This window comes from Petaurus breviceps, unplaced genomic scaffold (genome assembly GCF_028583685.1).
Source record: "Petaurus breviceps papuanus isolate PSGF00001 unplaced genomic scaffold, PetGlider_PUasm1.0 37, whole genome shotgun sequence".
Taxonomy (NCBI): Eukaryota; Metazoa; Chordata; class Mammalia; order Diprotodontia; family Petauridae; genus Petaurus; species Petaurus breviceps.
The window spans coordinates 103,876,638-103,901,970 of record NW_027186296.1 but is presented as its reverse complement, the minus strand read 5'-3'; the positions used below and the strand labels follow the sequence as shown (position 1 = coordinate 103,901,970).

The window sequence follows — 25,333 nt, the reverse complement described above, 5'->3', positions numbered from 1 at the left end:
TCTGCATCTAGATCTGTGATTCTAGGGGAGATGACATAATACTGTGGACTAGGCGTTGGATTTTGAGTCAGAGGACCTGAGTTTTCATATCAACTGCCATTTATTGTTTATGTGATCTAGTGCTACTCCAATTATATTTAACTGATTGACATTAATTAGCTTTTACAAGGTGATATTTACTTTGAAGATACAGTAAAAACAGAAACACAACATTTCTTCCCATTTCCTCAAGGATATCCTCCCTCCTGTACTGCTTCAGTCTCTGGGAAGAATGGGCTCAGACTAACAACAATTTTCCCCTAATTAATCAAATTCACATCCAAATGTGACCTTGCTGCCTGATGGAAACCCCAGCATGGACTCCCCTCCTACACCTAGTGGCTCTGTCTCTTGACCTTTTAACACCCACAAGATTGTAACTTCTAATTGCCATTTCCAACGACAGTACATTTTGGGCTTAGTATTAAACCCTACACTGAGCTCATAGCATTTTTATACTTGAAAAATACTTCCCTTTGTTAACATTATGACTAAGATCAATATTATGGAAAAATAAAGTCACTTTGGAAGATGCTAATCCTAGTACAGTCAGAAGCTCTTGAAGTTTCTGTCATGGTAATAGCATCCCAATAGAGACCCAATCATCTCATTTAAAAATTGTAATGGTCTCATAACTGATTGCCAGGGTCCTGTTACCTCTGAGGGTGGCATGCCCAAGAATAAGGAAGGACTCAGAATCAAAACAATCTCAGAAGTTGTTTATACAACCCATGTGTGAACAAGATTCCCTTCTATAATATCTCTATTAAGAGATCATGCAATCTTTTCTGGAAGACCTCTGGTACCCATGAGCCTTTGAGGTAGCCTTTTGACTAGCTCATATTTTTGGGAAGCTTTTCCTTATATCAAACCAAATTCTGCCTGTCTGTAACTTCCATAAAATGATATCAAAGACGTATTTGTCATAGGTCTTGTGTCAGAATCATCACTGCCAGCCCTTTGATGCAGAAGGTTGGTCATGCACACATGCACGAGACTTCCAACATATATGCTGAACTAGATGAAAATGTAATTGGGAAATATTTAATAAAATAACTAAAGTATAGTAAAACACAGAAAATAGTACATTTTGAAACTGTCATTATACAACCAGTGGGAATCCTTATGTATAGGTAAGTGCCCCTTGCCCCTTTCTATTTGAGTTTGGCATGACTGCCTTGCGTTATTCTATGCCCTAGACCTCAAGCAGCTCATAGCGCAGCCCAAAGCATTTGGCCCTTTCCTCCCACACTTAAATACCAGCACTTAGAGGGAAAATCACCTGGGTAATTAGAGCCACAATCTTCTACAATGAGGTCTCACTTGTTTTGTTTATCCTTCCTCCCCAGCAAATTATGCAGCTATGACCCCCTGTATAAAGACCAAGTTTAAATACCCACCTTTCCCTCCCCCCAGGCCCTTCCTGCATTTATCTATTGCTGACAGGCAGCTGCAAATTGGGAGTAGAACAATGCTCTTATTAGGGTTAGTGTTATATTATATATTAGTTAGTTATAACAGCCATTATATTTCTCCCACTCAGATCAACTACCCTGCCTTCCTTGTTTGGTAACACAGAGGAGGGAGCCCAAAACCACGGAAGTGAAGGGAATTGCTCAAGGTTTTAAATGCTTAGTTGTTCAATTTGTTAGCAAAAGCCAGTATTAGAATCCTGATTCTAATCTTGCATGCCAGTGCTTTTTCCATTATACCATGCTGCCTCTCCAAGGTGGAATAACTAAATGCATATATGTACATATGAAAGATGCAATGGAATTTTACAAGAATAAAAAATTAATCTTTGACTTATTACATTGATTAAATGCAGCAATGGCCTAATTTTGATTTCAGATGGCCAGTGATCAATGTGCCAGGTAGCATTCCATGCCACCCTTGAATGCCAACAGGAATTCATCGGGACAGCAAACCATCTTCGAACTAAAACTGAGTCTTCTGGAGTACCTTGGCCAAGAATAGAAGCCATCAGTCCTAACTATGGCAGCACCAAAGAGAACTTTGTACATTTCCCCACCTGATGGAGGATGGGGTTGGATGATTGTGGCCGGCTGTTTCCTTGTCACCATCTGCACCAGGGCAGTCACAAGGTATGTGGAAATTACTTGATTATTAAATTTTTCTTGTTGTTCAGTGATCCTCTTGCCTTTTTTCCCCTCTAGGTTTGCGCAATTCTTTGACTGGGCTAATCAATCCATAAACTGTTTTTCATATAGGCACCCTATCTTCTCAGATATCTACATTTATTTAGCAGTGTTCTTGAGTTATCTCCATTTAACTATTCTCATCTAAAATTTTACTATTTACTATTTAGAAAACACCAGGACTTTGAGGCTTCTTCAGACATTCTTCATAAGCAATTCACAAGGTTTTTAAAAGATGTTTTAAATGCCCCTCTTCCCAATTAGCTGATCAAATGAAGAAATGGCTTTTGTTTGTTTTAGGGAATAAATTCCTTAGTTATTAATAGATTTCATATTATTTTCTTTGCTGAAAAGTGTATGCCCTTAGGTTTTGGGATGAAAAGTCCATTAAACATCATTGAATTCAACCCTCTCATTTTATAGATGAGGAAACTGAGGCTCAAAGAAAAAAAGTGACTTGTCACAATCTCTCAGAGCTCTTTAAAAATAGCTTTTAAGAATAGTAAAGCAATTATTTGCTTTCTGTGATAAATTGGGTGTAAACTTGTTTAAAAACAAATGAATAGATAAGATGACCTCTGAAGGTTCTTTTCTTAGAGTTCATTGATTGTTTCTTCATTTGAAATTTGCTCAGTGATCTTTAAAGGGGATTCAGAGTGAACTGAATATGTGGCTCTGGACCCACACTCTCAAGCCACCCCAAAGATAAGCTGCTTGAAAAAAGAAAGGTGTTGTGATATTCTATTCCAAAGTCAAGACAAAGATAAGAAAGAAGACCCAGGTAAAAAAAGGCAGATATATGTGTGTATGCATACACATATACACATATGTACATATAAACATGAAATAGATATTTATTTTATATATGTATATATACATATACACATACATATATACACATATATACATACATATACATATGTGTGTGTGTTTATGAAAAGGGCAACCTATCCACATGCAAGCTATTATAACTGTGTTCCCTATTGGTGAACTTCAAACGGAAGTTTTCATTGTCTTTTGATTGGATGTATCTTTGACAATGAAATGAGCTTGCCCTAATGATAATTTAATGGTATCCTCAACTGAGGGAGTAAGACATTCTCCAGTAATAAAGTCTGATGAGGAGAAGAGGGCAAGCATTTGTTTATCTTACAACTTTATTGGGGACTTCATTGCTAATCCCTTCCCAAGGGAACTCAAAACTTCAAGGAACCCTAGATATCACTTCATTGAATGCCTTCATTTTTGAGATGACGAAACTGAAACCCAGAGAAGGTAAATGACCTGTATGAGGTCATGTGGGTAGCAAATAGTCATCAAGAGCCTTCAAGAGGGTTGAAAACAATCCAGCATTCACTTGGTTTTGAAGCTGGCCTCCTTAAAAAACATGAGAATGTCAGGCTCATGCTCTCCAACTCTTCACCCATTCAAGGATAAGAGAGAATAAAGTTAATGAGTTTATACAAAGGTCTAGATGAAGATATACTTTCCCACAACATTGATCCCTCCCTAGAAAAATAAAAAAAAGCTATTGAATATATTGTTTGATAAGAGGGTGGGGTAGGATAGGACTGGAGAGTGAGCATACTAACCCTGTATCTTCTGCTGTCTATAAGTTTAGATTTATAAGATTTTCCTATCCCACAGAAAACACATGCACAAGAGACAGAGCCAAGATGGCGGAGAAAGGGTAGGAAGAAAACATATGTACAATCTTATGATTTCTAGCAGCCTTCATTTGAAGCCTAATTTGGGAGTGGATTACAAGTGGATTTATGAGTCATCTGTTGGACTCAGAAGGCAAAATAAACTAATACAATTTTATACTGCATTGAAATACGTATGCACATACATGTACATATGCATATGTAGACACATATACCTACATATACCCACAGATATATGTATACATATACGTGTATGTATGTACACATATATTCTTTATGTACTCTACCCTGCTCAGACCACATTGATGTTCCATTCTAGACATTTTATATAAGGAGGGACAAACTGTAGTACATTTCAGAGGGAAGGTGACTTAGATATTAAGGAATCTCAGCCATATATGCAAGATCCATCAAAGGAACTGGGGATATTTAGACAGGAGAAGAGAAAACTTAGTTGGGGATAGTAATCTGGCACAGAGTAAATGCTTAATAAATGCTCCTGAGTGACAGCACAGCTCTTGGCACATTGAAAGCACTTATTAAATGCTTGTTGTTTGATCGTTTGACATGATTGATGTTGACAGTTTTGGAAGGGCTATTGTGGGGAAGAGGAACTAGAATTTTTATGCTGGTCCCAGAGACAGCAACAGGAAGATGTTCCAAGAAAGGAAGACCTTGGTGAAACATAAAGAAAAACTATCTGACAGTTAGAATGATCCCTAAGTGGATGGACTGATTTAGGGAAAGTTCAAGGAAAAATTGAATAATCATTTGTTAGGGATATTACAAAAGAGGTTCATGTTTGGAAACTGATTGGTTAGATGGTTTCAGAGGTTCCTTCCAGACTCTGAGATTCTGTGATTCTGGAAATTGAGAGAACAATAGGGTCAGAGGTAAGGGTTGGGGGAAGAAGAGGGAAGAGGTTCATGAATTCATTGTTGACTGAGGTGTTGAAAAGCAAAGATTTAACTTATTTACCAATAGTCTTTTAAAATACAACCATTTCGATTAAAAGTATAGGAAAATATTGTCAGTTTAATATAAAGTTTTTTGATTCTTACTTAATCTTTAAAAACATGGGAATCTTCCATTCTTGGGAATGCCTAATATTACTTTACCAAGAAATGGTAATCTACTTTCTCCTTTCATGGAGAAAGTTTTTTCTTTTAATTTTTTATGTTAGTATTTACGCTGATTTGGGGAAATTATATTGAATTTTCATAACTACAGATAGAAATGACACCATCTTTTGTTACTGTGTATCAGTTCTAGATAGATGTTGGATGAAATTAAATTGGAATTCATATACTATCCATGAACTGAAGTTTTCCAACACCTGATTTTTAATGGCCAATAGTTTTCACAGCAAAGTTTACTCTTTTAGTCTAGTTAAATTTTTTTACCCTTTTCTTCTTCCTTAAAAAATATCATACACTATTTCTGCCTTTAAATCTAAAATTCAGGCATAACATTTCGCTTAAACCATTTATTCCTTCTTGTTGAATAAGATGATACAAACAAAAATATTTGAGCCAGTAAAAAAGGTAAGTAAATTTTTGTATAAGTATATTCTGATTTTGTTTTAACATGACACCAATCCTCCAACGAATCTGTGACCTCATTTATATGACTGCTGACAATGGAATGAAATGCTTCTCTTCATTGGAGACCTTCAGAGCACAACATGTGTGATTTTAAAGTTATGGAAAATTATTGAGATAGTGTATTTATTTACTCCCTTGGTTCCAACATATTGATTTTTTTTTGCCTTTTGGAGGGCAATTGGGGTTAAGTAACTTGCCCAAGGTTACACTGCTAGTTTTTTTTGTGTGGGTGTTAAGTGTCTGAGGCCAGAACCGAACTTGGGTCCTCCTGACTCTGGGGCCAGCGCTTTGCTTACTGAGCCACCTAACCACCCTTTCCACATATTGATTTAAAAAAAATTTCATTATCTATAAAAGGGGTCTGTTGATAGTACTGAGTTTGTGCGTGCTTCAATCCATTGTCACTGGCCCCCTTGATATTCCATGAACAAGATCTTCCATCTCTGGGCTCCAAATATTTTCCCTGGCTATTCCCCATTCCTGGAATGTTCTTCCTCCTCATGTTTGCCTAACAGCTTACATGACTTCTTTTAAGTCCTAGTTAAAATCTTATATTCTAAAGAACACCTTTCCTAACCTCTCTTAATTCTAATGCCTTCCTCGGGATCAAGCAGAGAATAGAACAAGTGGGAGGTGGGATAGGAGGGAGGGAAATATAGTCAGTCTTTTACAATATATATACTATGTTTTGCATTAGCCACACATATACAACCTATACTGAACTGCTTATCTTCCCAGTAAGGGTGGGTGACAAGGGAGGAAGGGAATGAATCTGGAATTCAAAGTTTTAAAATCAAATATTCAAATATATATATGTATATATACTATCATTAATACTATTTTACATGTAATTGGGAAATAAGATATACAGGCACTGGGGCATAGAGATCCACTGGAAATGTCGAAAGGGGTATGGGAGAAAATATGGGAGAGAGCAAATTGGAGGAGGAGATATCCTGTGGGACTGCTATTTTGGGGCAGTGGGTAGGGGAAAAATGGGGACAAAACTCAAAATCTGGTGGAACTGAATGATGTAAATCAGAAGTTAATAAAGCATTTGGAAAAAAAAATTCTAATGCCTTCCTTCCTTTAATTATTTACTACTGATCTTGTATATAGCTTTTTTGGGTACATATTTGTTAGTTTATTTCTCCCTCATTAAACTTTGAGCTCCCCAAGGGCAGGGAATATCTTTTGCCTCTTTTTTGTTTCTTTAGCACAGTACCTAGCACAGAGTAGAAACTTAATAGATATTTATTGATTGATTGACCATATTTCAGTCTAATGGTAAACTCATCCCTTTGGAGGTGGCTGAGCTTTGAGAAGAAGCACTGTTATTTTAAAGTGTCTCTTTAGTCCAAATTTAGCTGTAACTCTTGGGATTGAGATTATAAAATTAATAAACTCACATGAGATTTTTTAAAAGGATTATCTCATTTGTTCTTCATAACCTCCTTGTGAAGCAGGTGCCATTGTTATCCCCTCTTGTAAATGGGTGAAATGAAGCAAATAACTGGCCGAAATGCTACTGAATGAGGTCCCCTTGTAATCACAGAAGAGTCCTTGTCAATGTCCCCAAGCTGTTGCTTCCGGAGAAGGTTTCCCATGGTTCAATGGTCATAGCCACCTATTATCACTATATATGGATTGTTTTCAAAGATCATCCCTGAAGTGGCCAGTGGTAAAATACTGTGGAGAAACAACACTGAGACAGGAAGGCCACATGTGAGTTAGAGACACAGAGTATTAGAGCCAACAGCAACCTTAGAGAGCAAGTGCAGTCCCTTCAGTTAAGAGATGGAAATCAGGACTAGATCTCCAATGTCATTGGCATAGGGAACACGCAGATGAGAAGATTCCCTCCACTATAACAGGTGGGCACCTTCAGTGCAACTTAGGGTCTTAAAGAATTGCTGCCCCAGAATGCTGAGAAATAAAGTCACTTGCCCAGGGTCACTTTGTGTCAGAAGTAGGACTTGACCCTTAGGTCTTAATGGCTGTGAGGTTAGACATTGCCTTCCAGACATTGGAATAATGAAAATTGGGTGGATTGGCAAGTCTTTATATCCAGACATATATGTGTTTGTGCCTCCCATTTTGGAAGCTGGATGCACACACATATGATGTACACACACACATATACACAAATACACATACACACATACACATATACATATGCACACGTATTTTGTTTCAATCTTGTCTGACCCTTTTTGACCCCATTGAGCAAAGACACTGGAGTGGTTTGCCATTTTCTTCTTCATCTTATTTTACAGGTGAGAAAACTGAGGCAAACAAGATTAAATGACTTGTCCAGGATCACACAGCTAGTAAGTGTCTGAGGCCAGATTTGAGTTCAGAAAGATGATTTTTTTCCAGACTTCGCCTCAGCTCTTTATCCACTTGTAAAGCTAAGCATGAGCAGTTTTCCAGAGGACTGCTGCTGTGAACAGCTTTCAAGGTTCTGATTACGTAGTATAGCAAACTCTCTATTCAATAACAAATCAGAGCAAAACATTCACAGAAAATCAAGGTACAGCATTCACAGTATTGCAACTTATTACTAAAATGGCCACATAATTTTCACCAAAGTGGACACATAGTTTTAAACAAAGTACATTCATTTAGTCAATCACAAAATCCTTAATTCAATCACAAAGTACTAAAGTCAAAGTTCTCCACCCGTAGGTCACAGTAAATCATAATCTTCTCAGTCATACACAGTATCCAAGTAAAGTCTTCTTTCAGCTTGACTTGAGGCTGGCTCTCAGCTTCCATGGTCCCAGCTCCGACTTCACCTGGGTTCAAAGCCAGGCAGCTCCCAGTTCCTTGTCCAGCTCCTTGTCTAGTTCTTCATCCAGTTCCCGTTGAAGTTCACAGTGTCCAGTCCACCTCAAGTCCTTCACAGTACCTGTTTCTGGGAAGACAAAGCTTAACAGAGCCACAATAATATTCATACACATTGCTATCACCATCATAAATTCACTATCTGCCTGTGAAATCAACTCAGACCCACCAACAAAGTCTGAGAACTCAACAGAAATCATCAACATAGAAATCAACACAGACCCACAAACAAGGTCCAAGAGGTGAGCATAAATCATCAGTAAAGTCCTAGGACCTTCAAAACCCTCCTCCAGGACTTCTGAAAACATACAACCAGAGAATCCTCTTTCAGGGCTTCCAGTAAGGTCCCAGGGCTTTTGTACAAAGTATCACAAACAAACATCAACAAAGACAGAGTAGACAGAGTGCCAGGATACCACAAGTTTTCTCCTTCTTGACTCTCCCACCTCAAGAGTCCTCTTCTCAGTTCTGCTGTCTCTAGCCAAGACCTCTCCTTATATATGGTCATTAGTTCCTCCCCTTCCTGTTGCAGGAGTTCATGAGTTCTAGGGTTCACAAGTTGTGGGGGTCACATGTTTTGTTTCTTAACTTCATACAAGGCTCCAAAGAAACTTGAACTGAAACAAGGTGTTAATTCACTAGCTGAAACAAGGTGTGAACTACTTCCATGCTTGCTATTACACCATTGTACCACCTAGCATACATATACATATGGATACACATGCATATACATATACACATACAAACACATATACACACATATAGATATATACATAATATTATGTATATATTTCATTTTTTATCTGTTACTAACTTTTTGTAGAAACAAGCTAAAAACAGTGTTGTTCAGAAATCTCTATGGTACTTGATACCATAAGGCTCCCTCTCATGTTCCTTTAAACTATATCATTAAAGAAATAAACTAGTGACATTTTAAATAATTTATTCTTAGGATTCTTGTATATTTAGGTGATAAGGTCAAGTGTTACTCCTGAATTTTTTTTTCTCTCAAGTTCATTCTGGCCAGGCATTCATAACTTGGGGTCTATGGATCCCCAAAGCATCCTTGGTTAGCTTTCAGGGGAATTTGTGAAGTTAGATGGAAAAAAACCCACATGTTTATTTCAATATAATTTGTTTCCTTGGAAATCTTTATGTATTTATTTTATGCTTTTAACAACATTCTATTAGGAGTTTATAAGCTTTGCCAGACCAGGTCACCATGACACAAAAATGGTTAAGGACCCCTGAATTCTAGGCTGTGTTTTTATGTATTCACAGTCACTGGTTTGATTGTCTTGAGTGTAGTGATGGAGAGGGAGTAAAAACAATTAAAAATAGTCAAGAAAATTTTTGTAGTTTTCAGAAACAAAAGCAAAACTACCCCAAAAAGATTCAGTGCAGAGTAAATAGATTAAGATAAGAGTTAGTGAAGTTTCCTCAGTGATATCTATGAGGCCCAACCAAGATTAGGTTATTACAGATTTACAGTCACATGAAAGACAGTGAAACATTAAAAAAATGTACAGAAAAGACTAGAAGGAGGACAAATAGGGCAGCTCTGTAACTAATGTGTTGAATTTATTATATACTTTTAAAAGACGTGCATGATGATTAAGGGTTTCTTTTATCCTTTGTATATGGAAATGCCCATATTTGAGTTCTAACAATAAATACTAATTTTTAAAAAGACAATCAAATGAGAGCAGATCACATTTAGGCATCTGGGAATAAAAAAGGAAAAAAGTTCAGTTGAAAAGGGATTAATGGAAATCATTAATCTTGAATTTGGCCGGAAAGATCAAATTTATTTTTTGGCTTGTGCACAATTTGTCTGTTCTGAAATAAATATTTTCTCAGTTTTTGACTTGATTTTCATCAAAAGCTAATGTGACCTTTGGCTGTATTAAATGAAATATAGGGTCCCATGGTATTCACTCCTTATCAGACCACATCTGGATTATTTAATTCAGTTCTGAGTATCACATTTTAGGAAGGACGATAATATTTAGGTAGTAAAAATAGCTGACATTTGTGAGACATTATAGGATAGTGGATAGGCAGCTGGCCTCTGAGTCAGAAACAGCTTGTTCTTCCTCTGACCCAGCCTGACTGTGTGACCTTGTATAAGTCATTTGTCCACCCAGTTTCCTGAGCAACAACCTAAGTTTTTAACTTACAGAACTGTTGCCAATCTCCATAAATGGAGAGAGTTTCCTCACCAAGAATTCCCTGTACTGATGAAATCACAGGTTGAGACAGGAAAACACACATACACACACACATACACACACAGTTAAAGTTTGCAAACATATATCATCTCATTTGACTCACACATCTCCATGAAAGCTACTAGAAGCATTATTATCCTTGTTTTACAAATGAGAAAATTGAGGCTCAGAGATGTTAAGTCATTTTTACCCATTTGCCCATGGTAACATTCTTGGCAAGTATGAACAGACAGGATCTGAACCCAGGCCTTCCACATATAGCACTCTATCCTTTGCAACATATGCTCTTTTAGGTAATAAAAAGTAGTGAAAAAGGAGATTGCTCAAAAAGTGACTCATTGATTTTCTTTTTGAAGTTCAAATATGTAAAAATATTTTAAATGAAATTACTTCAATTATTAAAAAAAGTTATGCAAAGTTGTCTATATATTTTAACACACCAACTCTGAGCAGTTGGAGTCAGTTTATTTCATTATTCAATTTCTTCCTGGAATGATATGGATCTCAAGCATCAGGCCTTGTGCAAACATTGACTTTATCTGGGGGTGAAGCACTACATTTTAAACCCTTTGGACCAAATTCATTACACCCACTTCTTGGAGTCAGGGCAAAAAAGGATCTTGGGCTTTGCCTTGCATCCTCTTTCTACTGTCTTCATCATCCTGATCATATGCACCTTCTACCCACCTAGACTCTTGTTCCACTTCTCTCTCCTATGCCCCAGTCCTTAATCCCTGCTACAATCCTCCATAATCCCATCTTGGAGTGAAGATAAAAGTTTAAAGGACTATTCCAGTATACTATGGATTGTTATAAAATGGTGGGATGGGTATAAGTGTATAAAAAAGAAGTACCAAGTGTTTATACTGCCTTAGATCCATGCTGCAGTGCCTTACTATATCTCATGCTAGTGCAAATATTATATGAATTTTTGTGGCAGCTAGGTGGCGCAGTGAATAGAGCACTGGCCATGGAGTCAGGAGGACCTGAGTTCAAATATGACCTCAGACACTTAACACATACTAGCTGTGTGACCTTAGGCAAGTCACTTAACCCCAATTGCCCTGCCCTCCCCCCTCCAAAAAGCAAAAAAAAAAAATACTATGTGAATTTCTTAAATTAGAGGGGCAGTATGATGTAATTGAAAGAATTCTGTATTCAGAGTCAAAAGAGATCTGGGTTTAAATTCTGACTCTGACATTCAGTTGTGTGACCGTGGACAGGACACAATCTCTCTGAGTCCCAGTTTCCTCATCTGTAAAAAAGATGTAATAATACTTACATGGAGTAATACTTAGGTAAGGTTGATGTGAGGATCAAGTGAAATGATGTATGTAAAGTGCTTTGCAAATCTTAAAGGGCATTTAATGTTGTTGTTGTTATTTTAATTAATCTAAGTTTTCTTTAGTCCGTGTTGACTTGGAACTGAGCCATGTAGTCAACTGAGCAGTGGAATTTCCATTAATTATGCCCAAGCCACAATCCTTGGGACTTGTAAAGCTGCAGAGTGATGTGAATATATACTTCTGGTCCACTTTTGATTTTTTTGGTGATCATACTCAGAATTTCCAGGAGTGCCAATTCAGATCCATGAAGACTTGAATAGTCCTGGTCGATTCAAGTCTGTGGTCCCATGAAATCCACCCTTGGTATAAAACTATTGTTTTGTGTTTTTCAGATGTATCTCCATTTTTTTTGTGGAGTTCCAGACATATTTTGCTCAGGATTATGCACAAACAGCATGGATCCATTCCATTGTAGACTGTGTCACCATGCTTTGTGGTGAGTGTTACCATCCAAGGAGAAAGAACTGACTTATCTTTAATTGTATCTGCTAGTGCCTTCCCATCAGCTCTCATTATGGACTTTTCCAATTGTAAGGATTATGGTGAGAATTGATTAAGGGAATATGAGCAATGTTCTTTCAACATTAATTTTTAAATTTTTAGTTTGGAATTCTCTTTCCTACTCTAGTCCCCCTCACATCCTTTGAGGAGAATAATATCCATTATACATGAGGAGTCATGTAAAACATTTCCATAGCAATGATCTTTCTACCCCTCAGTCAGACTTAGTCTAGCTTGTGATAAGCAAGATATCAGCTTAGGCCAGCTGGTGGTCTTGTGGTTAACCGATAAAAAAAGAGACATATAGATTATATGATTCTTCCATAGACAGAGATTCAATGCTAGGAATTGTTTGACTTGACTATCGATCATTTTGAGAGTAAGATGCCCTTGTTTCACTTCTCTTTTCCATGTCTTTTTATTGTCTTTGATGATCTTTGTTAAATTAAATTTCAAGTTCATTATTAAATTAACTACAAAATTAATTTAACAGAGCTTATTGAAGCACACAATTAAATGAGTTTTAAATGGTTTTAAACTTCTTTCTTGCTTACTGCATTGATAATTTGTGGCAATAGATTTTTTTATTCAATTTTGTTTCATTTTCTGTCCCTAGTTTTCTCCCTTCTTCCATCCTCTCCCACCCATTGAGAAGGCAAGAAACATGATATACATTATAGATAAGAAATCATGTAAGACATATTTCTATATTAGTCACATTCCAAAAATCAAGAAAAATAAAGAGAAAAAATATGTTTCAATCTATACTCTGAGTTCATTCTTTCTTAGAGGTAGATTGCATTTTTCATCATGAGTCCTCTGGAGTTGTCATGGATAGGTACATTGGTCATAGCTGCTAAGTTTTCCACAGTTTTTCTTTAATCTTTATGATATTGCTGTTACTGTGTACATTGTTCTCTTCACTCTGTATTATTTCATATAAATCTTGCCAGGTTTTTCTGAAACCATCCCTTTTATTATTTCTTATAGCGCAATAATATTTTTTCCACATTCATATACCATAACTTGCTCAACTGTCCCCTAAATAATGGGTATCACTTCAGTTTCCAATTCTTTGCCACCACAAAAAGAGCTGCTATAAATATTTTTGCACATATGAGTCCTTTTTTAAAAAATTTGATCTCTTTGGGGTATAGACCTAGAAGCATTATTGCTGGATTAAAGAGTATGCCAAGTTTTACAGTCTTTTTGCCATAGTTCCAATTGGTTCTCCAGAATGGTTGGATTAGTTCAGAACTTTACCAACAATGCTTTAGTGTCCCTATTTTCCCACAATCTCTCCCACATTTGTCATATTTCCTTTTTTGTCGTATTGCCCAATCTGATTGGTAGGAGGTGGTAACTCAGAGTTGTTTTAATTTGCATGTCTCTAATTATTAGGGATTTAGAACATTTTTGTGTGACTGATTTCTTTCTCTGAAAACTGCCTGTTCATATCCTTTGACCATTATCAATCGGGGAACAGCTTTTATTTTTATAAATTTGCTGCAATCCCCTTTATCTCTGGGAACTCAGAGAAATATTATAAAACTCGATTTAAAAAAAAAGGCAAACTGACCAATGAGATTTAGAGTCAGAGGACTTGGGTACAAACATTGCTTTGCCTCTTAATACTTGTGTGACCTTGGGTGAGTGATTTATCTTCACTGACTTTCAATGAGACAGCTAGATGACATAGTAGTTAGAATGATGGACCAGGAGTCAGGAAGACCTGGAGTTTAAACTTTGCCTTATATGACTTGTTACATGACCTGGATCAAATCACGTAGCTCCTCTGTGTGTCAAGCTCCTTGTCTGTAAAAAAGGAAGAGTTAGACTCAATGGCCTCAGAGATTCCTTCCAGCTCTCAGTCTATGGTTCTGCAATCTGGTTCCTCATCTGCAAAACAGGATTGGGCTAGAAGTGGTCACACTGATGTAGAAAACCACAAATGAACATAATCTATGTTTTATTGTATTTTTATTTAGTTAGTTTAACATTTTTCAGCTACATTTTAATCTGGTTTGGACTAGATGATCTGAGATGATTCATATCTGCTATCTGGAATTCTATTATTCAACAATTTGTACATTCCTTTTATGCCCCAAATCTGTGATCTTGTGCTTTACTGCACTTTAGAATTTAGTGAACTACAGAAATCCTCTAACTCAGAGGCAAAAGAAGAAACTTTTGCTCATTTCTGATCTGATCAAATGAGATTTTTTTTATTAAAGCGGCTCTGAAAGCTTTAGTGAATGTAATATAGTTAAAATAATATCATTATAGCCTAGACTTATATAATCATTTCATCAGGAAGAATACAAAGAATCTCCTAGATCTCCTTGTTCCCTGGGTCTTCTCAGATTGACATTAGCAGAAGTAATCTCTAACCTATCAGCTCATGAAACTACTGCATTAGAGTCCTTTGGAACAAATCCATTACTATCTTTAGAAAAATATCAATATGTTCAAGAAATCAGTTACCCACACTAAAACTTTAATAGGTCCTTTTTGGAGAGGAACTTGATGGCCATTTTAGGTTTAAAAATGAGTTTCAGGAGGACAGAACAACACCCTCTCACAGACAATAATGAGAGAATTTAATAGGGCCAATGTACTAAAATACGCGCAGTACCTGGCTTTCCCTTTTTAGGAAAACTGTACCATACCTTGTACCATAGTTATTTGTCTTCATGTTTAGTGAGGACTTTAGTTCAATGAGGATTTACTTAGTGCCTACTGTGTTAGAGAAGGTACAAGGGGGAAGATGCTCCTTGCCTTCATGTAGTCTTTACATTAGCATTTCCAGTGAGCTTTGCTTCTTCACCTCAAGGATCATAGGACCTTTTCAACTGTCTTGTGGCTGAAACCTCCTGTATGTGTTGTCTCCAGACACTGCAATGTGTGCTCTTTGAAAGCAGGGATGATTTCGGCTTTTTTATGTGTATCTGTAGCTCTCAGAAGTACTTTTCACATATAGTGAATGCTTCATAAATATTTTCCCATTCATATATTCGTTCATCTAAAAAGATGTTGAGTATGTTGAGGAGGGGATGCTTGTTCAGTTATGGGTTGGACTTGATGGCCTTTGGTGTCCCTTCCAACTCTGAAATTCTGTGACCTCTGAGAATAATATCACTCATATCCATTGATGCAACACATGCTTGAGAAAAGTCTATTTGGGAGTAGATAGCCCTTGGTCACCATTAATGATCAGAATGCCAATTTGAGTCATTAGGCTAAGTAAGGTAATTTTGGAACTCCACAGGGATGCTGTTCTTAATTCAATATAATCACACCTTAATAGATAAATTCAGGGAAGGGAAGATATATCTCCAAAATGAAATCTGGGAATGACCAACCTTTTCACTGAATCTACATATATTTGACAAGGGACCAATGATTGAATTTCATTTAGCAAATGAGGAGAGTTGGTACCTTCACAGATTGTGGCATTTACCTGTGGTACTTGAGGCCTATAGAAAATAGGAAAGCAAAATTTTTTTTCGCTAGAAAGTCTTAACAATCCTAATTGTTTTACTGTAGCAGAGGTAGCTTGGCAAAGATGGACAAAATGAAAGAACTTACTTGTCTTCACAGACCAACTACAAAGCTTCAAGCAGGGCAAGAGCCTAGAAATAGCAGTTCTACCTTTTGGACTGCCATAAAGGGACAGGTCAAATTTACAAATGGAATCTTTTGGTCAAAGTCTGATAATACCTCGTACATAGGGATCTGGTCACATTAGCAGCAACAGTATAATTCTATTTAATTCAACAAATCTATACTAAGGACTACTGAATGCAAGGTAAAGAGTGAAGGATTCTGAATACAAAACTAAATAGGACTCAGACTCTGATATCAAGAAACTTTCTATTTAAGATTTGTGGAAAATATTTGGGTACAAAAACTATGGTAAAAGAGAGAATATCCCAAATGCAAAGCGGAAGTCCAAAAGAAAAATAAGGGTGCTGTGATAGATTTAAAGAGGGAATGATCATTTACATATAATACAGTATAAACACAGTATTAAGGGCATTGGCTCTTTTTAAATCTTATTCACCTCAGCTGTGATCACATCAAAAGTGGTCTTTAACAAACCATGCCCCAAAAGCAAAAAACCCTTCAAAACCCTCCTACAAACAATAAATAGATGTGATAAAAAAATTAATGTCTTGGGACTTAGTTACAAATAAAACCTTGTCTCCAATTTCAACTAGCTATGGTCTAGCAGGGCAGTTATCGTCCTCATTAAATAATGTATTTTGGGGAGGGGTTTTTTGAATGACTTGAGTGTTGATTTCTGATTGACCCTATATCTTAGAATCATCGAATTAAGAGCTGGAAGGAGCATTAGAGATATCAACAATAACAACAATAATAATCACTATCATTTATACAGTGCTTCCTATGTGCTAGGTTCTTTACAAATAATATTTTGTCCTTACAACAGGCTTGGGAAGTAGGTGAAATTCTGTGCCTTAGAGGAGAATACCAGCCCCTGAGAGGTGATGTCACTCACCCAAGGTCACATGGGTAATAATAGATGGTCAAGACTCAAACCTAGAATCTTCTTTCTTCAAATCTGCTGCTTTTCCCATTATGCCATATGAATATGAAAGGTGTACTCAATGCTACTATCAGACATAAATAGTGATCTAAGATTGGTAAAGTACTTTACATATATTCACTTGTGCCTTACACCAACCTTGTGAGTAGAGACTTCATTTACAGATAAGGAAACACTGCTACCTCCAAACCACAATATACAACACTGAAGCTTTCTCCTCAATGTTTTTTCTGCATAATCTTGGGCTAGCCATATAGCATCCCCAACATCTTTCCCATGAGTCCTCTGTTGTCATTTGTTGCTAATAGTATGAGAAATTTATTCTTACCTGAAATACCAGAAGCGCAGAACTTAGCAAATTTCCTAGCCAAACTGCTTTGAAATATTGGGGTAACATTTCCTGTCAATGCAAAGCTTCTACCATTTCAAAGTGCCCTTGAGGCACTTTGTTGATGCTGACAATTTTTATTGTTATTTTTGAAGCTCCACTCGGGAGTGTTATCAGTAACTACTTATCCTGTCAAGTGGGAATCATGCTGGGTGGCTTGCTTGCCTCTACTGGTCTCATCCTGAGTTCATTTGCCACCAGCCTGAAACACCTCTACCTCACTCTTGGAGTTCTTACAGGTAAGGGCAATTTAGATTACCTCTCTTCTCCCTGCGCTCTCATGGCTTGGCAATACATTATCAGAGAAACAATTCATGAACTATTGACTCCATTGTTCCCACAAATCACCTAGGACCTGGTATTTCTACATATTTAATAGTTAAGAAAAAGAGCTGAGACTCTGATGATTATCCTACCCTCATCATACTGCATCATCCCTTAAGTTCAACCATATCATTAAAATAAAGTACTGAATTCCTTACATAGGGAGTCCTATCTGAGTCATAATGAGCAGGTAACCATAGAACCTGAGTCTGTAGATAGAGTCATTCCAAGAACTTTATTACCAGGAAATGAAAATCCTTTTTGCAGCACACACGCGCGCGCATGTGTGTGTGTGTGTGTGTGTGTGTTGCTCCAATAATGGAGTCCTCACCTTTGTGAAAAAAAAAAAAAGGTTTCTACCAAATAAAAAGACTGCTGTAATCAAATATGGATAATATGGGCTCTCCCAATGCCAAAGAAACTTCCTTTAGGAGAGTAATTATGGGTGAAGCTTTTTCAAGAGGGGCAGCTTGTATTAACCAGCAGGCAGACAGTGCCTTTGTTTTGCTGGGAATGCTTAGGAAAGAAATGAGATAATGTGATCGGCTGGCTAATATTGACACAGAGATTTGACTTTCAACCCAGAGGACAGCCAAGAACACCACTTGCTTATTTCCAGGCACCACACCATAGGAGGTGGCCTGAGTTAGTGTTGTAAAGAATGCAGTCTTGTAGAAAGATGATTAAATCCTTCCTTCTACATTAGCTAGCAATAAACAAGAAGTTACTGCTGTCAGGCACTGGAGTTTAATGTGGTGTGGTATGCTTCCTTTCTGATGGTGTGATGCTGTACCACAGTATAACTTCTTGTTAATACCATTCAGCATATGAAGAATAAATAGAGCACATACATTTCTATAACTCTTTAGGGTTTCCACAAAGTGCTTTCTTGTCAACAACCCTTAGAGGCTAGAGTTCTTGTTATGTTTATGTTTGTTTCATAGATGAGGAAAATGAGACACAGAGGGGCAAATTAACTGTCTAAAATCATACAGTTTCAGAACCTGGATTTGAACCTGAATCTTCTGACTCTGAGTCCAGTTGCCTTTTTGCTGGACCATTTAAAAGTCAATGGAATAGAAGGGGGTGTTTCTAAAGATTTCCCAGGCCTTTACCTCTTTTAAAATATGTGTTTGAAGTAATTATAGTTAATATGTATGAAGTTATTACTTTCAAGCATCAGATTAGAATACCTTCCCTACCTATCTGTATTCAATTTCAGTGATGGCTCTGGAGGACAAAGTGAGGCTGATGACTTTGCACAGTCCTCTTTCGCTTAAATCCAATTCACTTGCGTGTCATGGCACCACCTCCCTGTTGTCATGGTCTTTTTTGAGAATGAAGGGCAAACAGCAGCAGCAGCAGTGTGTGGAATAGTAGGCATTCTTTTTATCAACATAATTTATAGAAATGTCCAGAATATCAATGCAGTCTTCCTAAATCAAATCAAGTGGGGAATGAGTCAAATGTCTGGATCATCTAAGAAAAAAAAACTTAAGAAAAGGAGATTTTTTTTTTCAATTGTAATTATTTGAATAGTTTGCCTAGGTCCAATTTGGTAAATAGATCATTTGTTAAGCTTTTTCTTCCACTTTTAATTGCAGAGCCATAGTTTTAAAATATTTCCTTTCCTGAGAGAACAATACCATTTATTTATCATAGAGTGCCTAGATTTTGGTTGGGAGGAGTTTTCTCAGGTTGGAGCTTTAAAGGGCCTTAACAGAGGGAAGATGTGAAAGGTCATTTTTACCTTACTCCAAAGAAAGTTATCACATGAGGTTGCTTTGCATTTAATTATCTGTAGGATTATTTGATCAAATAATCAAATGAGATAATATTTGTAAAGTGCTTGAAACATAGTAGGTGCTTAAATGCTTTTTCCCTTCCCTTCCCCTAGCTGGTAGAACCAGAGGCAGCATGGTAGGATTGCAACAACAATAACAATGACAACAATAATAATCAGTAATAATGGCAACAATAACTAACATTTATCTAGTGCTTACTATGTGCCAGGCAGTGTACTAAATGTTTTATGGATAGTATCTCATTTGATCCTTACAACAACCCTGGGTGGTAGATGTTATTACCCTCATTTTACAGATAAGAAAACTGAGGCAAGCAGAAGTTAGTCTTGTCCAAGGTCACACAGCTAATCAGTATCTGAGCCTGGATTTGAATTCAGGTCTTCCTGACCCCAGGCCTAACACTCTATCTACTATGCCACCCTAGTCACCCCAATAGGAAGACTGTGATTCAAGCTCTACCTTTAATATTTGTTAGCTGTGTAGCCATTGGCAAATTTAAGCTCTCAAGTGCCATAGACAACTCACTAACACTGTAAGTTGTAGATACGTTGTCAACTTGCATTCCGCACCAGGAGTTCCCCCACATTGATGAAATGAATTTGTCTGGATCAAAAGAAAGAATGATAATATACTGATACTAACAGAGTCCTCTTTATTTCCCAGGTCTTGGATTTGCACTTTGCTACTCTCCAGCCATAGCCATGGTGGGCAAGTATTTTAACAAGAGGAGAGCCCTTGCATATGGCATAGCTATGTCAGGGAGTGGAATTGGGACCTTTATTCTGGCTCCTGTGGTTCAGCTCCTGATAGAGCAGTTCTCCTGGCGGGGAGCCTTGCTCATTCTTGGAGGCTTTGTTTTGAATCTCTGTGTTTGCGGTGCCTTGATGCGTCCCATCTCCCTGAAGGAGGACCATAAAAACCTCCCTGAACAGGACCCTGTCTCCAAAACGCCAAAAGAGGACTTACCACCTTTGTCCCTTTGCTCACCTTTACTGAAAGAATGTGCTCAGCCCTGTGTGTGCTGCTCCCTGCAGCAAGAATACCACTTCTTACTCATAGCAGACTTTGTGGTGTTTGCCACCTCCATCCTGTTTATGGCTTATGGCTGCAGCCCTCTCTTCGTGTACCTGGTGCCTTATGCTCTGAGCGTCGGAGTGAGTCATCAGCAAGCTGCATTTCTCATGTCCATACTTGGTGTGATTAACATCGTTGGCAATGTTACCTTTGGATGGCTGACAGATAGAAGGTAAAACGTAGGAAATAACAGTTGCATGGTCATTGAGGAATACCTAGGAATCCACTTCTTTCAGGTACCCATTATAGAAAATGCTTGATGTGTTAGGAGGTAGTTGTGATATAGTAACAAGACCACTGGTTTTGGAGTAAGATGACAGGTTCAAATTCTTACTTTCCTTCATAATACTTGTATTACCTTGGGCAGTTCATTCCATCTCTAGCTTTCATTTCTAATCTATGAAATAAGGGAATTGGATTGTATGACCTCCAAAGTCCCTTACAGTTCTAAATCTTATGACCTTATGTCATTCCATTCACCTTCAAGACACTTGGAGGCAGGTATGGTGCAAAAGAACTTATCCTCCCTGAGTCTCAGTTACCTCATCATGCATAAGTGTGAGAAGCAAATAATATAATTTACAATGGAGGTTTACTGGTCCAGGCCATGGGAAAAATAAGCTGAGTAATTTCTTCAGCAAAAACTCTAGTTTACTTGGCTCCAAGAGACTCAGTTTGTCATCATCATCATCATCATCATCACCATCATCATCACCATCATCATCATTATCACCATCACCATCATCATCACCATCATCATCATCACCACCACCATCATCATCATCATCATCACCATCATCATCACCATCATCGTCATTATCACCATCACCATCATCACCACCACCATCATCATCATCATCATCATTGCCATCGTCATCATCATTCAGCACTCAACTCATTACAAAATACTTTCCTATCCATTACATGATCGGATCTTCACAACAACTCCAGCTTCATGAAGGAGAAAGGTAGAAATTATCCAAGGATAATTAGTAAGAGAAAAAGGCCACTTAAAGTGAATTTACTTTTAAAAGGGGCCAACGTTAATTTCATAGCAAATAATGGAGGAAAAGGTTTAATTGGAAATTTATCTTGAAAAAAAATTAAATCCCAAATCTTAGTCCCTTTGGAAAAAGATTAAGAATTAAGGAAACTGATTTTTATTGATTCATCATTTATTTCTCATTCTAGTGCCTGTCACTTAGAAGGTAGAAATTATCCAAAGATAATCAGTAACAGAAAAAGGCCACTTAAAGTGAATTTACTTTAAAAAGGAGCCAACATTAATTTCATAGCAAATAATGGAGGAAAAGGAAATTGGAAAGTTATCTTGAAAAAATAATATTTAAAATCCCAAATCTTAGTCCCTTTGGAAAAGGATTAAGGATTAAGAAAACTAATTTTTATTGATTCATCATTTGTTTCTCATTCTAGTGTCTGTTACTTAGCAGGGACTTAGCATCATTCTCTAGTATGAGTAATTTCTTTTCATTCTAACATCTTATTTTTAACACATACACATATGTGTATATGGATGTATATAAACAACTGCATTTAACACCAGAGAGAGGTCACATGGTATAGTGTAAAAAGCACTAGATTGAATCATACAGTCAGTCTTTTTACTCAGCTTTGTCACTTTCTAGTTATGTGACCTGCATAAATAACTTAATCTGTTAAAAATTTCAGTTTTCACAGGGATATACAATAGGGTCCTCATTATCTGAATATTTGTATCCCAGTGCCCAGAGTTACACATTTATATTTTGTTTTGGTTTAGAGCTGTGTGTGATTTTGTTATTGAGGAAACCCCTTCTACCAATGTACATCAGCAGCTGTCCAACAATTTGAAGTCCAACAGAGTTACCTGAGGGATTTGGAGGTTAAGTGACTTGCCTATATGTATCAGAGGAGGCACTAGGAGCTTTTTAAGTGCTTCCTAATTTTGAGGCCAGTTGTATATGTATTGCACCATATCTGTTTCCCTAAGAGGCAAATTAGGGTTAGGGAAGCAAAACACCATGACACAAAAATATTCAATAATGAACCTACCTCTTACTAACTTGACCCTCTCCCGTCCCCAAAGATCCCTCTGTGCTTAAAATGAGCAATGTCTCCTTTATTGTTGGAAGTGATTCCAAAAATGATCTGAATCTCAAAAAATTAAGGGAGGCCCTTGGGCAAATTGATGAAGTCCTCAAATATTGTTTCAACAATAACCCCCCTTTAAGAAGATGGTAAGGTCAAACACGAAGTGAAGGATATCATGTCGTGCTATCATAGGATTTTGACAGAAAAACTGCACCAAAGAAACAATGAACATTCAATGTGTTCTTTGTTCTTTCTAAGAATTAGTGTATAGGAACAGTTAAAATCTAACTTTTTAGACATCAGATGAAATTGCCTAAAAACTTTTACTTTTATTTTTCAAGATAAACCTCTTAACTAACCTTCCCTCCAGTTATTTACTATGAAATAAACCGTGGCCCCTGTTTTGAGTAGATTCACTTTAAGTGGCCTGTTACTAATTATCCTTGGATAATTTCTACCTTTCTACCTCATGAAGCTGGGGTTGTTGTGAAGATCTAATGAAATGATGAATAGGAAAATACTTTGTAATGAAGAGAGTGCTCAGTGATGATATTACAGCAACATAATAATTGCTATTTATGTAGTACTATGAAGTTTAATAGATCATTTATATGTCATTTCATTTGATTCGCTCAACAACCCCATTGGGTGAGAACTAGAGCTACACATTCCCATTTTACAAATGAGGAAACTGAGGCTCAGAAAGGTGAAGTGACTTGTCCATGGTCACTGAGCTAATAAGTGTTAGAGGATTCGAAAGTAGCCCTTTTTGATTCAATCATTTAATCATGCTGCCTCACATAAACACAAGGTACTATTACTGGATGGGTGAAGGGAGTGAAATCTTTGATCATCTGTCATGAATGATTGTGAGAATTTTGAATCTTATATTAGTAAACCAGTGATCTTGGTCAGACTACAATGATAACCTCTTCATTTATCTCACTTCTAGGCTTTTCTCTCCTTTAGTAGGCTAAAACTGCTCTCAGATGTTTGGGATCCTCTTGATTATTCCATATTGAGATAAATTAATCTTCCTAAAGTATAACTAGGGTGTCATCAGGCTTTAATTGTTTCCTCCTGTCATACCCTGCCCCCAACCTCTCAGTACTTCTTCCCTCTTGAAATGGTTTCATATAGACTTCATACACACTTTGTATTTATTTATCTCTGGGCATATTATGTCACCATAATAACTGCCCCCTCTCACACCTTCTCCCCGCCCCCAAAGGTAGCATGGCATAATGGAGAGACTGCTAAACTAGAGGCAGGAAGGCCTCCATTCAAGTCTTGTGTCAGATACTCCACAGGATGTGTGACCCTAGAAAAGTCCCCTAGCTTCCTGTTTGTAAAATGGGGATAATATTAATACCTACTTCCCAAGGTCATTGTGAAAACCAAGTGAGATATTGTTGTGTAGTGCTGGGCAAATCTCAGTGTGTTTTATCCATGTGAGCTATAATTAAAATAGAATGTATGCTCCCTAAAGGTAAGAATTCTTTCTTTTCTGTCTGAATCCTCAGTCCCTAGCATAGTGATCTACACTTAGTAGGTGCTCAATAATTGTGTGTTGAGTTGAATTGAATTCAGTTAGCCTATTTAACTCAAGTAGGATCGTAGATGAAACAACAGAAAGCAAAACAGTATGTAATGGAAGGAACCTTAGTAGCAGGCATGATATCAGGAATTGGTACCTAGTGCTGATAATGGATTGCAAAAACAGTTTCATTTTTTAAAATTTCCTCAATCTTACTGTCTCCCCCCTGCCCAACTTGGGAGGAAAAGGAAAAGTCAGATAACTCATAGGAATGTGCACTGAGTTTTTCAGTGGTAGAAAAGTGAGAGAAGTTGCCTCCAGAAGTAATTGCAGCATTTGCTAGTTTGCACTCCAGGAGTTAAAAAAAATCCTTGGGGTGGCCAGGTGGCACAGTGAGTAAGAGCGCCAGCCCCAGCGTTGGGAGATGCAGGATCGGTTCCGGCCTCAGGTACTCGGCACCCACACAAAAATAACTGGCCGTGTAACCTCGAGCAAGTTACTTAACCCCAATTGCTTTAAAAAAAATCCTCAATGGGAACAGAGCAATATCTATGCATTCCATGCTCACTCTTGTTCCTGCAATCCACAGGTGCCTGAAGAACTCCAGATATATTTGCTACCTCTTTGCTGTGGGATTAGATGGTCTCTGTTACCTCTTCCTTCCAATGCTCCAAAGTTTCCCCCTGCTCGTGCCTTTTTCTTGTACCTTTGGGTACTTTGATGGTGCCTATGTGACCCTGATCCCCGTGGTGACAGCCGAAGTGGTGGGGACCACCTCCTTGTCATCAGCTCTTGGTGTGGTGTACTTCCTCCATGCAGTCCCATACCTAGTGAGCCCACCCATTGCAGGTAAGTTTCATAGAGAGGTTTCCCCTCATTTAAAACTGCCAGCCCTGTTTGGTAAGTGAACAATTGATAGTCACACAAATACAGAATAAACAAACAACCAAATAAATAAAGAAGGGGCAGAGGATTTGGGAGAGTGACACAGTTCCAAAATGGCTACCTTCCAATCTGACATTCCAAACAGACTTTTCTTAAACTAAGTGGAAAATCTAGTGAACATTCTTTTCTCTCTCTCTCTCTCTCTCTCTCTCTCTCTCTGTGACTATCAATTGTTCACTTACCAAACAGGGCTGGCAGTTTTAAA

The 25,333-nt window shown here is 37.5% G+C and overlaps 1 protein-coding gene across 4 annotated transcripts in view; it reads left to right on the top strand.

Annotated features, from left to right (window-relative positions):
• The window catches only part of SLC16A12 (solute carrier family 16 member 12), a 115,763-nt gene that overhangs the window by 84,317 nt on the left and 6,113 nt on the right, over positions 1–25,333 (top strand). For 2 of the 4 annotated variants that reach the window (XM_069099185.1, XM_069099186.1), the window contains exons 2-6: positions 1,891–2,144; positions 12,226–12,329; positions 17,448–17,591; positions 20,145–20,727; positions 24,773–25,032. In XM_069099185.1, the coding sequence (XP_068955286.1) occupies positions 2,035–2,144; positions 12,226–12,329; positions 17,448–17,591; positions 20,145–20,727; positions 24,773–25,032 (1,201 nt within the window). In that variant the 5' untranslated portion in view covers positions 1,891–2,034. The remainder of the gene's footprint in view (positions 1–1,890; positions 2,145–12,225; positions 12,330–17,447; positions 17,592–20,144; positions 20,728–24,772; positions 25,033–25,333) is intronic. The other 2 variants (XM_069099188.1, XM_069099187.1) reach the window with 2 other exon arrangements.